The 15,701-nt window shown below is 56.7% G+C and overlaps 1 protein-coding gene across 1 annotated transcript in view; it reads right to left on the minus strand.

Annotated features, from left to right (window-relative positions):
- Positions 1-5,028: 5,028 nt before the first annotated feature.
- Positions 5,029-15,701, minus strand: part of KCNJ6 (potassium inwardly rectifying channel subfamily J member 6) — a 163,802-nt gene continuing 153,129 nt past the window's right edge. The window contains exon 4 of the mRNA XM_059686468.1: positions 5,029-5,620. Within this exon, the coding sequence (XP_059542451.1) occupies positions 5,295-5,620 (326 nt within the window). The 3' untranslated portion in view covers positions 5,029-5,294. The remainder of the gene's footprint in view (positions 5,621-15,701) is intronic.

The following is a 15,701-nucleotide window of genomic DNA, read 5'->3' on the forward strand; positions in this document are numbered from 1 at the left end:
GTCCCGCTGCTCACCACTCTGGGGGGCGGGTCCCGGCTGGCTGTCCCGCTGCTCACCACTCTGGGGGGCGGGTCCCGGCTGGCTGTCCCGCTGCTCACCACTCTGGGGGGCGGGTCCCGGCTGGCTGTCCCTCTGCTCACCACTCTGGGGGGCGGGTCCCGGCTGGCTGTCCCGCTGCTCACCACTCTGGGGGGCGGGTCCCGGCTGGCTGTCCCGCTGCTCACCACTCTGGGGGGCGGGTCCCGGCTGGCTGTCCCGCTGCTCACCACTCTGGGGGGCGGGTCCCGGCTGGCTGTCCCTCTGCTCACCACTTTGGGGGGCGGGTTCCCGGAAGGAAGAAGTCTTTCTTTGAGACCTGACTTATGACTGGGCCACCACCGTCCTGTGAAGCAGTTGGCCGCTGACCAAAACATGTGTATTTTTCCTCTTTGAACAGGCCTATGGGTGGCGTACAGATTTCTCCTGGGAGAGAGCGTATTGTTCTAAGTTGTCCGGCATCTCGTAATACTGCAGCATAATGCTTACTAACTAATAGTAGTTACGGTTATGAACAGCATTTAGTAGTATGTACTGGGGCCAGCAGACTTGCCCTGTAAAGGGCCAGATTCTCAATATGGTAGCCTCTGGCCACATGACCTCAACTCTGCTAGCGTGTGGGAGCAATAATAACGGATAGGGTGCCCGTGTTCCAATAGAACTTTATTTGTGACACTGAAGTGAGAATTTCATATACTTTCCACATGTCACAAAACAGTCTTCTTTAGTTTACTTTCCCCCCAACAACTTAAAAATGTCAAGTCATTCCTAGCTGGCAAGGCTTCCAGAGCCAGGCGGCGGCCAGGGGCTGGGAGCGGATCTGCTTGCGGACCCTTTTTGTAGTAAAAAGAGCCCAGGGCTTACACCTCGGCACCTGGACGGGACCGGGGCCCGTGGTTCGCAGGCCTTGTGGCCCGGGGCCAGGCCGGGATTTGCCTCCCCCTGGATTTCCATTTATAACATGGAAATTCCAGCACTCAGCTCCCCGAGGGGTTAGAATGGAGTGGGGTGGTTTGAGTAAGTGCTCAGACACGGCGCGCAGTAGGGCATCATGTCGTCTTGTTACTGCACACACTGTGCGTCATCACTGTCTCTAGTGGCCTGAGCGAGCTCTGCTTCCGGATGCCGCTCTGCGCCTGCAGCTCCCGGACAGCAGGGGCAGAGAGAGTAGGAAGAGGCGTGCTTTACTCCAATTACAGGGTAACCTGTCCGTAACTCTGGGTTAGCCCTAAAGTCTATAACAAGATAATATTATCAATGAATTGTCTGTGTTGCCTGTTTCCTGACTTCACAGCCATCCACCGAAAGGAGCTCCTGGGAGAGAGTATCTACCGTGTCTGCAGGACATTTCATTTCCAGCCACCCTGTTGTGAACCACAGAGCACCACCCAGGCCGAGGAAAGGAAGACTGAAGACTTGTCAGACTGACGGCGAGCTGTCTCGGAAAAGACTACGGATAAAAAATCTCGAATTGCTCAGCTAACCAAATGATTTCACATTCTTGCAGCGAGTTCAAGTGTAGTTTCTAACAGCACTTTTATAGCCTTCTCTACCCATCTTTACAAATAGTTTCTGAACCTCCCTAAGATACCTGCTTAAACCTAAATTTAAAAAAGCAAAGGGGGAAAAAAAGTAAGAAACCGAAATATAAGAAAGTGTAGGGAGGGAAGACATTTGGAGACTTCAACATTTCGGCTTTATGTGAAGTCATAAGTAATTTTGAAATTAGGATGTAATGGAAAACAGACCTTAGCACCCTCACCTGGTTAAACCCGGAAGAGGAAATCGTGCTTGAGAGACAGGTTGGCACTTTCAGGGGCAGTAGCTGATTTCGGAGAGGAAACACGAGTGACTGAACTACGGGAACGGATCTGGGACTGGAGGAAAGAGCACAGGAGAGGGACGGATGGAGGAGGGGTGGGCACAGGGCACCTTCTCCTGGACCAGTGGCTGGGATGCCCGGTTTCCAAGGAACAGCAAAGCGATGACCCGGCATTACCCAGATGTGCTCATTGCCAGGGGACACCCGAGACACAAACAACTGCAGCTACACGAAGTGGACACAGGTGAAGAGGGCTCTGTCAGTGGGAACGCCGCTGGGGCGGGCGGGAGTGAGAGTCTGAGGGTCTCAGCGTCCTGGGGTGAATCCGCGCTTTTCTCCAGATCGGGGTCAACTGGAGCAAAGCGCCACCTTCGGCTCAAAGTGCTTCTCCAGCGAATGGACCCCCCATGGTTTTATGGAAAAGAGACTCCAATACACCAACCAGACACCACAATACCAATCGAGAGTGATTCTTATTCCTTCTGGGTGCTGTTGCATTAAAATAGGCTTATTTATTTTCATCGCACTTGGTTTGCTAACAAAGTGGCTGAGGGAAGGGGGTCTGGATACGGAGTGTGGAGACTGGAAATCGTGGGGGCATCTTTGTGGAACTGTCTTAATGGAAAAACACCATTCAGTACTTGCTGCTTAGAAAATTCAGTCTTAATGAGCTTCTTTCCGTTCCAAGTTATAACAGTTGACACAAAATACACCGTTAAACTGTTATCAATAATTGTAGAAAAATAGACATGTTTGCGCGGGACATTCTAGTAAAAGGGTCTCCTGGAACATCCTCATTGAGAGACTCAGAGGCTCACGTTACAAAAACGAGATTTGGTTCATGTTCTGTCTCCAACTACATGGACACCAAAGACAGTGGGAATAGGGAGGGCCTCACCCCAGGGGCCCTGTCACCGCTACAGAACCGACCGCCATGTGCGTGACCAAGGGCTGTCAGGCTCTTTGTTCAGTTGTGCTAACGGGCCCCGAGCTGCTGTTCCCACCAGACAACAGGGCGTGTGTGGTCCTTTAAGCCTTAGTAACTGTTTTTAAAAAGGCCCAGTGAGTCTTCAAGAGCTAAATTAGCAGACTTTTTGCAACCCCTGCTCGATTTCGCTTTGTGCTACCAGGCCACGCCCTGCAGCTCTGGGGGTGCTGCAGGGTGAGCGCCCACGAGTCAAGAGCGCCCTGTATAAGGCTACGTACGTATGTACGTACGTGGAGGAAAGGCCACAGTTCCTCCCACAGCCTGGCAGGAAGCGTGTGGGGCTCCCTCCTCCTCTTTGCCTGCAACCTCCTCCTCAGGGTGTGGAAAGAATAAACGACTCAACAGATATTCAACGCAGAGTGAGATGTTGGCAAACAGGAAGGGGCTATGGCCAACAGGTTTGTTCTCCAGGAAGTCAGTGCCAAGAAGCAGTTGTCCTGATGCAAAGTCTTGGAAATGGGAGCAGAGAGGCCCGTGACAGACGGAGGAGCCGCTTTCCTCATCTCCCACACACGCGTGTTAGTAGACAAGGTCCCTCCCCTATGGGAAGGCTGGGTGATCTGGTGCGGGAGAGCAGGTCAACGGGAGGGACGGCTAGTGTGAGGTCTTGGACTTCCACGGTGCAGAGCCTCAAACTGAGCACAGCTGTGGGAGCTGACAATGAGCTCGCATCCAGTCAGTGGATATTGATGATGGGCGACTGCGTTAGGGGACAAACAGTTTAAAAGAGTAAAATTAATGTGAAAGATCTTCACAGTGCAAGATTTCCACCTGCCCTTGACGTTTTCATGTAAGATTCTCTTTTTTTTACTTGAAAAAAAATTTTTATATTGAAATTTAGGTTTTCAGTACAAAATACCACCCTCCCTTTTAGCTCTCCCTCCATTCTTTCCTTCCTTCTCTCCTCTTTTTCTTCCTATGTCTACATTTATCTTTGCAGATTGAAATGAATTAAGGCTGCAGTTTTTTGTTTTCTTTTGCTTGGGAGACACTTTGGATTTGATTTCTAACCTGTGGCATACTTTTGAGAGATTTCGTAGTCACCAAGATTGTTGGTGTAATCTTTGAATGTTGAACTCTGGTCATTTCATAACAATAAAAGAATAGAATAAATAACAATGCCAGAAGCCGATGGATAAGCCCCCGGGTCAGGAACGAGTGCAGGATAAAGTCAGTGTGTGAGGTCAGTGACACTACGAGCCTTTATGAAGTTTGTGACTCCAGACCCAACCATCTTCTGCTCACCTGCCATGTCTCCCTGTAGAAGTCTGTAGTTTCTCGTGACTACGGAATGGAACCGCTGGAGAATCAGTGGTTTTGCAGAAGAGTGTCCCAAACTACGAAGGGTGAGCGCTCGTGTGAAAAGCACGAACATGCCATTGGTGACAAGCCCGAGAATGTCCTCGGGGAATTCTTCCCCAGGCTGGTCAGTGAGGCCCTGGTTGTCTTAAACGAGAGGCCTCAGTTTGTAAACATTTCACAGTATATCAGTGTATTGGTGGTGCGTTTTGCCATCTGCTGGACCTCCCAACTCCCCCCAGACCTATGGCTTATTAGATTCAACGAAAGGATCAGTGAGGGAACAGTGAGGGACCTGAACGGGCTGCCAATCTGGGACACAGAACAAAGGCCATGCACTAAAGGGCCAGCAGTCAGTGGGACCAAAGCAATTCAGAAAAAGACATGGGAACGGAAATGCCTACTGTACAGTGAGAATCTTGTTTCTTTCGTCTTATTTCTAAAGTTATATATCGAAACCTGCACTAATTATATATCTATATACATTATTTAGAAGTTGTGTTCTACAGTACTTTTGTACATGCTGGGTTTTGTTAACTGCCAAAGGAAATACTTACATAAGGCATATATATGTACAGTGTTTTGTCTTTGCCTCACCTGGGTCCTACACCTGTGATGCCCTTGGGGGGCAAGCACCTGCCCTGGAGATGAAATGTGTGGGGATCTAGGAAAGTGAGGGCTACCCTCCGTGTCTCGCTGCAGGAATGAACAGGCACTGGGCCTAATGTGTATCCCAGGTCACGTGTTCCCCACACTCCTGTGACTGATCTGGTCTTGTACAGCACATGCAGGGAAGTAGCTTAAATCTCTAGGAGTCCGATGTGTGGAATTTAGGGAGGAGACAGGCTTGGGCCATCAATGAGGGCACCTTACACCATAACCAGATCTGTGTCTACCTCTGCAATCGGAGTAACTGAGGGAGGGCAGGCAGAGATTTTACACCTTGAAGATTTGTTTTCTGGTAATGCCAACATTAAATACAAATAAAGAAAGAACAAAGTAAGAGAGGCAGAAAGCAGGAGGATGAGAGACAAGGAGAGGTTGGGGGGACAGGGGAAGGGGTGGCCTGGCCAGGGGACAGGTTGTGGGGACAGGAGAAGGGGCGGCTGGCCTGGGGAAAGGTTGGGGAGGAGAGGCCCGGCCGGGGGACTACACTTTGGACTCGTTCTCGAGGTTGGCCACATCACCATTCCTTTCTGTTTGCTCCTCGAGGTTCTTTTCTTCCTCTTCGGTCTCCAGTTCCGCATGTTGGTTGAGTTTGCTGGACACAGACCAGCTGAGGGGCAGCTCTGCCCTGCTGGCCAGCTCAGCCAGCTCTTTGGCACTGAGGGAGGGGGTGCTGGTCTCATAGGTCTCGTGGAAGCTGTTGTAGTCGACTTCGTAGAACCCGTCCTCCAGTGTCAGGACCGGGGTGAACCGGTAGCCCCACAGGATCTCGCTGGTGACGTAGGAGCTCCGAGCTTGGCACGTCATCCCTGCAGAGGGAAGAGCGGGGGCTTTAGTGTGAGTGCGGGCTCTGTCCCCAGGGGCCCTCGGGGAGCTGGGCGGGGCTGCTGCCTGCGGCTGTTCCGACTGTGACCTGCACAGGGTGTCACAACGATGGAGGTGCTGTCCATGTTGTAGACACACGCTAGCATGCACAAGAGCGTGTGTGTGCTGGGGAGTCCAAGCCTCCTGGAGGCGCTCAGGGGAGCAATGTGAGAGTCTGGCTCTCATCAAGCTACACTTGCCCACCAGGTCACACACAAACACACAGGCCCAGGGGCCCGTGCACAAGGGGCCCATGCACACAGGTGTCCATGCACACAGGGGCCCGTGCACACAGGGGCCCGTACACACAGGTGTTCATGCACACAGCAGCCCGTGCACACAGGTGTTCATGCACACAGGGGCCCGTGCACACAGGTGCACACTCATGTGCTCTGGGAGAGCCCTGGGGTCATGACTCTGACCTCCCCCACCCCAACTGTGCCTAAGTCCTACCGGGACCTGAGCCAGGAGCAGCTGCTTTTTAAGTGCGAAATGACAGACTGAGGGCAACGCCACCCGTCTCCCGAGGCTTGGTGTAAAATACAGGGAATGCCGTTGGCGCGCTTTCCCCGCCATCTCTGCAAAACTACTTGGGACACGGCGGCGTCCATTCGGTCGTTCCTTCAGGGCCGACTTCTCCATTAGCTGCGTAGGCCCCGCTCCCACGGCCCCACCGCGGAGCCGGGAAAGCCATGGAGGCAGCGAAGGGATCTGGAACAGGCACCGAGCAGCCTCGGGCCAGGCCCACACGCCAGGGACTCAGCAGGCCGAGCCCATGTTTAGATTCACAGCAGCACATCAGGTGGGAGACATTATGCCGAATGCCGGTGCCACGAAGCCTCCTCAGAGAGAGCCTCCGTCCCCCTTGCGAAGGCCGGAGGAGTTGCTCAGCAGGTAGACAAAGGATCAACATTTCCGAGAATCTGAACCAGCAAAATGAAAGGGGTGGGCCCCTCCCCCCTAGCGTCCTGTGACATTTATCTGTTGCCAGTATTCAGACCCCAGGACTGCACTGAAGATGCCCTGGGCTTATTTTTTTTTTTTAATGTTTTTAATTTTTATTTATTTACTAGAGGCCCGATGCACGAAATTCGTGCAAGAGTAGGCCTTCCTTCCCCCAGGTGCGGGCACTGGCTTCCCTCTGGCACCTGGAATCCAGGCTTCCCTCGCAGCCCTGGCTTCGTCCAGAAGGTCATCTGTAAGCTTGTCCAGTCTAATTAGCATATTACACTTTTATTACTATAGATTTTTTTTTTAGGGAGAGTAGAAGAGAGAGGGAAAGACGGAGAGAAACATCAGTGTGAGAGAAACACATCGATTGGCTGCCTCCTGCACCAGCCCTGACCAGGGCCCGGGCTGATGAGGAGCCCTTGACCCGGGATCCTTTGGTCCACAGGCCGATGCTCTGTCCCCCGAGCCACACCGGCCAGGGCGAGAGTTTTCACTGCAAGCGCCAGGCTGCAGGACGCGCCCCTCCTTCACTCTTGGTCCTCACGCTCAGGAAGAGCAGCCCTGGGTTAGTGCGGTAAGAAAGTGCCGCACACTGTGCCTCGGAGGGTCCGTGTGGGAGAACCCGGGTGGCCGGTGACAGGGAGGGGCGGTGCTGCCATCTCTGCGGTCCTGGAAGAACGCTCCCCTCCAGCAGGTCAGTGCAGCCCGCTCCTCACTCACCCCCGAGAGCCTCCTTGGCCCAGGTGCACGCCGCCGCCAGGGAGCGCTGCTGCTCCTTCTGGGGCCCACACATTGGCGGGCCAGTGGGACTCACCACTAGCTTCGAAAGAACAAGTTGAAATTCTAAAAAGGCATCTACATGCGTGCTCCTAATTCTACTCTCGCCAAGTCGTTGATGAATTCACAAATCAGGTATTGAATTAAGTCACAAGCACCCTTGACCAGTGTGCATTGTATGCCAGGTGCCAAATGCTCTCCGTGCCTGGGCCATCACATCCTTACCACAGCCCTCTCTGGTGGTGCCGATACATCTATTTTGCACAGGAGCAAACTAACGCCCAGGGAGGTTAGTTAACTATCCTGGGTCACACAGCGTTATGGACTGAACTGTGTGCCTTCAACATTCGTATGTCTAAGCCCCAACCCCCTGACGTGGCTGTACGTGGAAACAGGAACTTGGGGGAGGAATCTAAGGTCAAATGAGGTCAGAAGGCGGAGCCCTAATCCAACAGGACTGGTGTCCTTGTAAGAGGAGCGACCCTGAGAGCTCTGTCCTGTGTGCACAGGTGAGGCTAGGTGAGGACGCAGCGAGAGGGCGGCTGTCTGCAAGCCAAGCAGAGAGGCTCCCCCAGACACCACCCCTGCCGGCACCTTGATCTTGGGGCCTCTGGCTTCAAGAACGGTGAGAAAATACATCTCTGTTGGTGAAGCCACCCAGGCTGTGGGCTGTGATGCCAACGCAGCCGACTAACCCCAGTGAGAGCGGACCCAAGGCTCTGGTTTAGTGAGTCGGGCTCCACAGCCGGGCCCCCCATCAGCACACGATTAGCTTTGTTTTCGAAGACAGGGACCATGTGTTCATGAGGATCTTTATAGCTCCGGGAAGTGCCCCCACTTACATTCTACAAGATAAAATGGGGCGCGGACGAAGCAGCGGGGCCAAGCAGCTGCCCTGGGGTCGGACCTTGGCTGCCCACCACGCCTGCCCACCATTGCCGATCCCCGGTCCCCCCCCCCGCCCTTGTGTTCTACCAGCTCTCCTTCTAAGCCTGTGCATTTTTTTTCTTGTCTTCTGCACAAGTGTGTTTATTCTTGACCAAATCTGGGGCACTGCTCTCTAGGAAGTTGCTTGGAGACACCAAGCCACCTCCATCCCTTTTTAGCAAAATCAGGGAGAGTCTCCAGTCCAACCGCAAACCCCAGGGTTCTTCCCAGCTCTCCCGTGCGGTGCCTGTGTCGCGCTTCCCCAGCGGTGAGCTCCCGGCTCCCCACACTCCGAAGATGTCTCACTGGCTCTACCCCAGAGGCACACACGGCAGTGTGGGGATGGCCACGTCCAGCACCCTACTGGGGACTTGCTACGCCGGACTTGGGTCTCACAGGAAGGAGCAGATGCTGGTTAGGTTGGCACAGGGAAACCCATGTGACTCCCCCAGCCCGGAAAGCCCCCGAACGGGCCAGGCGAGAGCGGGCCAACCAGGACTGTCAGATGCACCTGACGGCCAATCAGGAAGCTTCCCGCTTCCGAAAACTCTATTCTGACAGAACACCCATCCGTCAAAGACTGCCTTCAGATTTCTTCCTTTTGGTCCATAAAACCCACTTTCCTTTGAAAGTCCTCGAGGCTCTCCCAGAAGGAGAGCGGCAGCAGCCGCCCCCTCGTCTGATCTGGAACCGCCTTTGCTGATGACGCGGCTGCTCTCTGTCCTTTTGACGTGATCAACCGCAGGCCGATGAGGTCAAATTCCAAACGCCTGGGCAGCTCTTCCTAATCTTAGCGCATCCCCCGGAGGTGGGATCCCCAGAGCCCCGTGTCCGAGTTACTTCCTTTGTGGTTCTTGCAGGTGGCCACGGTATCCACTTCAGACCCAGCCAGGTTCAGGTCCCTATCTGTATTTCACTGGAGGGTTTAAATGGTTCAGCAATGAAGGCAGCATAACCAGATGCATTGAGAAAATCCTCACTCCCCCCCTGCCCTCCTCTGTGGCCATCACCGCGCTGCTCGCTCCTCTAGGATCCCGGACACACTGCTGTGGGGACCGGGGCTTAGAGTCTACACTGCAGACCCCCTAGCTCATGTCCCAGCGGCCACGCGTGACCGAGACCCGCGTGTCAGGGATGAAGTGGAAAATACAAGTGAGGCCAGAGCAGCGCGCATGGCAGGAGCGCAGGGCGAGTGGAGGAGGAGGCAGCGGCGGGTCCCTGGAGACAAGCGGGACTGCAGTTAGTTCGGAGGGGAAACCGAGAAAACCCGAAAAACCGAGAAAACCCAGAAAACCCAGAACACCGAGGTCTCCTGCGAATGCCTTCGCGCGCAGCCCGACATGGGCGCCGACCGACGGTCTGTGGAAAGCTCTCCATCTGCCAGAATGTGCGGCGAGGAGGAGGGTGCTAGGCGGCCTGGAGGCCCTGGGAGGGGCGGCGGGGAGAGACTTCTTGCTTTGCCCGCAGAATGGATGGAAAGGAAAAAACGCACCCGAATACTGTGCTCGTTCACGGGGCGCCCCGGGACGCGAACCCGAGATGCTGAGCCCGAAACATTCTCGCTGGCGCAGGACCCCCCTCCTCGGGGCCGCAGGGACCTCGGGGGCCGCCCCCTCCGGGTGCAGGTGGGGAAACAGAGGCAGCGTCACCAGCCCAGACCGCCCACCCGGCCCCTCCGGCCCCCAGGCCTCTCTCCGCGCCGCTCCCCAAGCATTGCGTTCCCGCCACGGAATGCTGCTCCCGCTCCAGACACACACTCCTCCCTCCCTCCGCACAGGAGGAGCCCGAACGCGCCCAAGTCCCTCTCCCCACCAGCCGTCCCCTCGGGGGCAGGGCCAGGGCCTGTGTGTCTGTGTGTCCGTGTCTGTGTGTCTGTCTGTGCCTGTGTGCCTGTGTGCCTGTGTGTCTGTGCCTGTGTGCCTGTGTGTCTGTGTGCCTGTGTGTCCGTGTGTATGTCTGTGTGTCTGTGTGTCTGTGTGCCTCTGTGTCTGTGTGTCTGTGCCTGTGTGCCTGTGTGTCTGTGTGCCTGTGTGTCCGTGTGTATGTCTGTGTGTCTGTGTGTCTGTGTGCCTGTGTGTCTGTGTGTCTGTGTGCCTGTGTGCCTGTGTGCCTGTGTGCCTGTGTGCCTGTGCCTGTGTGCCTGTGTGTCTGCGTGTCTGTGTGTCTGTGTGTATGTGTGTCTGCGTGTCTGTGCCTATGTGCCTGTGTGCCTGTGTGTCTGTGTGTCTGTGTGCCTGTGTGTCCGTGTGTATGTCTGTGTGTCTGTGTGTCTGTGTGCCTGTGTGCCTGTGTGTCTGTGTGTCTGTGTGTCTGTGCCTGTGTGCCTGTGTGTCCGTGTGTATGTCTGTGTGTCTGTGTGTCTGTGTGCCTGTGTGCCTGTGTGTCTGTGCCTGTGTGCCTGTGTGCCTGTGTGCCTGTGTGTCCGTGTGTATGTCTATGTGTCTGTGTGCCTGTGTGCCTGTGTGCCTGTGCCTGTGTGCCTGTGTGCCTGTGTGCCTGTGTGCCTGTGTGTCTGTGTGCCTGTGTGCCTGTGTGCCTGTGTGTCTGTGCCTGTGTGCCTGTGTGTCTGTGTGTCTGTATCTGTGTGTCTGTGTGTCCGTGTGTGTGTCTGTGTGTCTGTGTGCCTGTGTGTCTGTGTGCCTGTGCGTCTGTGTGCCTGTGTGTCTGTGTGCCTGTGTGCCTGTGTGCCTGTGTGCCTGTGTGTCTGTGCCTGTGTGCCTGTGTGTCTGTGTGCCTGTGCGTCTGTGTGCCTGTGTGCCTGTGTGCCTGTGTGCCTGTGTGTCTGTGTGCCTGTGTGTCTGTGTGCCTGTGTGCCTGTGTGCCTGTGTGTCTGTGTGCCTGTGTGTCCGTGTGTATGTCTATGTGTCTGTGTGCCTGTGTGCCTGTGTGCCTGTGTGCCTGTGCCTGTGTGCCTGTGTGCCTGTGTGTCTGTGTGCCTGTGTGCCTGTGTGCCTGTGTGCCTGTGTGTCTGTGCCTGTGTGCCTGTGTGCCTGTGTGTCTGTGTGCCTGTGTGCCTGTGTGTCTGTGTGCCTGTGTGCCTGTGTGCCTGAGCGTCTGTGTGCCTGTGTGTCTGTGTGTCTGTGTGCCTGTGTGCCTGTGTGCCTGTGTGCCTGTGCCTGTGTGCCTGTGTGTCTGTGTGTCTGTGCCTGTGTGTCTGTGTGTCTGTGTGTCTGTGTGCCTGTGTGCCTGTGCCTGTGTGCCTGTGTGTCTGTGTGTCTGTGCCTGTGTGTCTGTGTGTCTGTGTGTCTGTGTGCCTGTGTGCCTGTGTGTCAGTGTGTCTGTGCCTGTGTGCCTGTGTGTCTGTGTGTCTGTGTGTCTGTGTGGTCGGACCCACTCACTCATCACACACACGTGTGGACTGGATGCTGCTCTGGGCGCGGGCCGTTGGGAGGACCAGACACGGGTGCGCATGGCAGCCAGAGAGACGGCGTGTTTGGGTTTAGAGGTTGTTGGGGGTTAGAGCGGGCAGAGAGCAGGAGGGGTTCGCTGGCTGGGAGTGAGGCAGGAAGGACTTCAGGAAAGAGGGGCTGGGCTTAGAAGGATGAACAGGAGTTTGCCAGGTGGGTTAGCGGAGGCAGAAGAGGCTCTGCTGGGACCTGTCCCGGCTGCAGGAGAGACATGGGGGGGCGGGGAGGGGGGAGGAGGAGCCTCGGGAGAGACGGTGGCTGGAGAGCAGGGTTTCCCATCGCTCTCCGGGTGTGACTTTCAGCCTGCGGTTCCCCTCTGGTGATGAGAACATATTCCACCCACGGGGCTCCCTCCCTCCTCGCCAGGGGCCACGGAGACAGCGAAGAAACCGGCTGTTCTGGAGTGTGGCCGAGGGGGGCCCACCAGCCCGGTACCTGCCCAGGAGCGGCTGTGGGGTTCCCAGCTCCGGCCCAGCCTACGCCCCCCTCTTCCCGCCTAACCCCCCCCCCCCCCGCAGCCCTGCGGCCTGCGGGCCCCAGGCGGACCCACTCTTCCAAGCTGCGCGGGCTCCGGCCCAGGTTGGGGACAGATGTCCCACCACACGGGGAGCTCCTCCGTCCCAGGCAAACCTGGACCTAGGTCCTCCTCGCCCATGTGCCAGCCAGACGATCCTGTAAAACTGCACATTGCATCTCATCACCCCCTGCTTCACCCTCCACGCCCCGCCCCCCCGCCTCCCGCCCCCAGCTCAGAGCAAAACCCGCCCGGAGCCTCAGGCCAGCCCCCCAGCGGGCTCAGCTGGGAGCTGCCGGGGGTGGGGTGGGGGGGTCCCGGGCCCTAGCGCAGCCGCACCTCCCACCGCGTTCTGAGCGCCCCCCGTGGACCGAGCTCTTGAGCTGCGGACCATGATCCGTGTCTCAATAGCAGGGGCTCCGGCACCTTTGAACGAACGGTCAGTGAAATCCCCAAAGTCCGTTTCCTCTCTCTGACTTTCCGAGATGCTGGCCACGCCTGGGAGACACGCGTGCCACCCAGGTGAGACCCGGGGGAGGCCGGGAGGACGGAATAAACTTGGCGGGTGTTCAGCCGCCGGCCACCGCACTGGGTTTAGAAACTGCCCGGCCAGGCACGGCGCGCGGCCGGCTCGGGCTGCTGTGTGGCCGCGGCACCAGCAGGTGGCGCCCGCGCTCGCCTGGTTTCAGGGACCCGACCGCCCAGCTGCCTCCTGGTCGCTGCGCACCCGCTGGGAGGAGCTCCGCTGTCACCGGGATGTCCTCGCGGGCGCCTGGAGGGAAGGGGCCTCGATGGCGCTCAGCTGCCTCGCGGGTCCTCGGTCCCGGCACCTCGGGGAGGGGCCGCTCCTCATTTTTTCCCTGGGACCCGGGTTGGGAGGGGAGGCTGCCTGGGTCCCGGTGCTCCGCTCTGCCTTAGCCTGAGACCCCGGGAGAGGGTCGGGGGCGAGAGTGGACAGCTCCCCCTCCCCCTCCCCGGCCACCTCTGCGGCTGCCACCGGGAGCGCAGCCTTTGCTTCTCCTGGAAGCAGTTCAAGCCAGCAAGCGGACATCCATGCGTTTGGGAAGAGGGTTTGGAGGTTTGCCCTTCAACAGTTTGTCACTAAGCCCTTAAACCCCAAATTCCTACTGCTAGTCATCCTTAGGGCGCATGTGCCAAGTACCCATGCCTGTGGGAGTGGTGCATCTGTGTGATGGTCTCCCTAATCCTAGCCCTAACCCTAACCCTAACCCTATCTCTAACCCTAATCCTAACCCTATCCCTCCCCCAACCCTATCCCTCCCACTAACCCAATCCCTAACCCTGCACCCCAGTGTAGTCCCCAGGCCAGCAGGGGCAGCCCCCTGGAGCTGGCGGGAAATGCAGAACCCAGATTCCCAAACCTGCATCCCCAGGGGAGTGTGGGCACCTGAAGGCTTGGCAGGAGGGGTGGGAGGGTCTGGTCTGAGGGAGCAGCGGTGCTGACGGGGTCCACGCCTGGGAAACTGCCTGCGGACTTCTGGTCTCTCAGTGGCTCTGCTGTGCCCCGTGCTGGCACCTGAGACCTTGGCTGGCTGTGGGGACAGGGCACCGGCCTGTGCGGGGAGCCCTCACTGTCCAGGGGAGACTCCCATAACTGGTTCAAGCCCCTCTTTCCAGATGCCGGTGCCCACTGCCTTGCTGGCCTCGGCCTGTGGCCTCTGCCTACAGGACCGTCCCTGTCCCTCCTGTGGCGGGAGGCAGGCTCCCACTGGCTGCAGCGAGGCAGCCTGGGGGCGGGGAGGGAGAGGGCTCTGGTAAACACAGCTCAGAGACAATGGCTTTTCCATGGCAACAGCTCGAGCTGGGAGAGCAGCTCCTGCCCCCCATCCGGCTGCCACTGGGCATGTGCAGCCTTCGAGTCCCACCCAGAGAGCAAGTTGGCCAGGAGAGTTCGTTTCCAATCCTCCCGGGGAAAATCCCTGAAAGCAATCCTAACAGCCCGACTTTCCTCAAGCAAAGCAACGCCCTGGGTCTGCAAAATAGCGGCGCCTTTTCCTTTCTCCTCTGGTCTCTCCCTCCTTCCTGCTCCCCTCTTGTTGCTGTTGTATTAAACATGTATGCTCTGGTTTTCATCTAGCTTTATCCTGACTAGACTTTTTCCATAACATTTTTCCTTTGTAAATTTCTCCAGAATATATAATCTTGTTTTTATTTGACTGTTGTAAGCTCCATGAGATCAGAAGCTGTCTCTCCATGTATCCATCCACCTACCTATATACCAACCCACCCAACTACCCATCCACCCAACCATTATCCATCCATCCATCCATCCATCCATCCATCCATCCATCCATCCATCCATCCATCTACTTGCTCATATACTCACCCACCCACCTGTTCATCAACCTATTCACTTACTCACCCACCCATCCATTCATTCACCCATCCAGCCAACAATCCATCCATGTATCTGTCCATCCATCTACTCATCAGCAAACACCTGGAGTGCCTGCCGCCTGCCCGGCCCGCAGGTCTTACTCTCACAGAGACCTCCTTCTCATGGGGACCAGACAGCACGATACGAAGTGTTAAGTGCAGGTCGAATGGTCTGTACAAAGCCCTGTGGGACCAGAGAGAAGCTGTGGGCTAACTTGGGGGTCATCAGGAAGATCTCAGAGTGGAGGGGGCTCATCAGGAGAGCCTTGGGGTAAGTGCTGGGCAGCGGGACCAGCATTTACCCAGAGGGAGCAGCTGGTGAGGGGTTTGTTGGGACTGAGACCTGGGTTACTGAAGCGAAGTGGGGGCACAGGTGTGTGGGTCTGCCTTGTGAAGGGCCCCCAATGACAGCCCGGGAATGTGCATTGACTCTGTCAACAATGGGGAGCTGCTGAGGAGCTGAGGGGTGAACGACGTGGTCAGCACTGAGTTTATTGGAGAGAAACTCCTCTGGGAGCAGGAAGAGGAGGCTGAGAGCTGTGGCTTCTCCAACAGCAAAACCACAGACACGGGCGACGCTCTCCTGAGTGTTGAAATTCTCCGTGAGGGTTTAGAAACCTCTGTCTGGGGTCACGCGCTTGTTGCTCAATTCCCAGCAACACTCAGGAAGCCCCATGTGAGCAGGGGCTGGGCGCTTGGCCCGGAAAGGGCTGGTCCCCCACTAGCCCCAGACTTTCACACACGTGGTTGAGAGACCCCTGTTACCCAGCAAACTCTTCATGATGAAGCACGTGCCTTCGGAGCCAGACCGAGGGGTCCAAACCCCAGCTCCTCCATTTGCATGCTGGGACATCTTCCCTTCCAGAGGTGGGGCCTAACCACAACCTCCCCCCGCCCCCCGCCCCCTGTATGGACTGGCTTAGTGACTTATTGTACTGAAGAAGCAGAAGCAGACGCTTGTGTGGCTTCAGAGGTGAGGTCGTTAGAGGCCCCGTGGCTCTCGCTCTATTTCTCCGATCACTGGCTTTGGGGAGAATGATCTGCCATGCTGTG

Source organism: Myotis daubentonii, chromosome 3, assembly GCF_963259705.1.
Source record: "Myotis daubentonii chromosome 3, mMyoDau2.1, whole genome shotgun sequence".
In the NCBI taxonomy this organism is placed as follows: Eukaryota; Metazoa; Chordata; class Mammalia; order Chiroptera; family Vespertilionidae; genus Myotis; species Myotis daubentonii.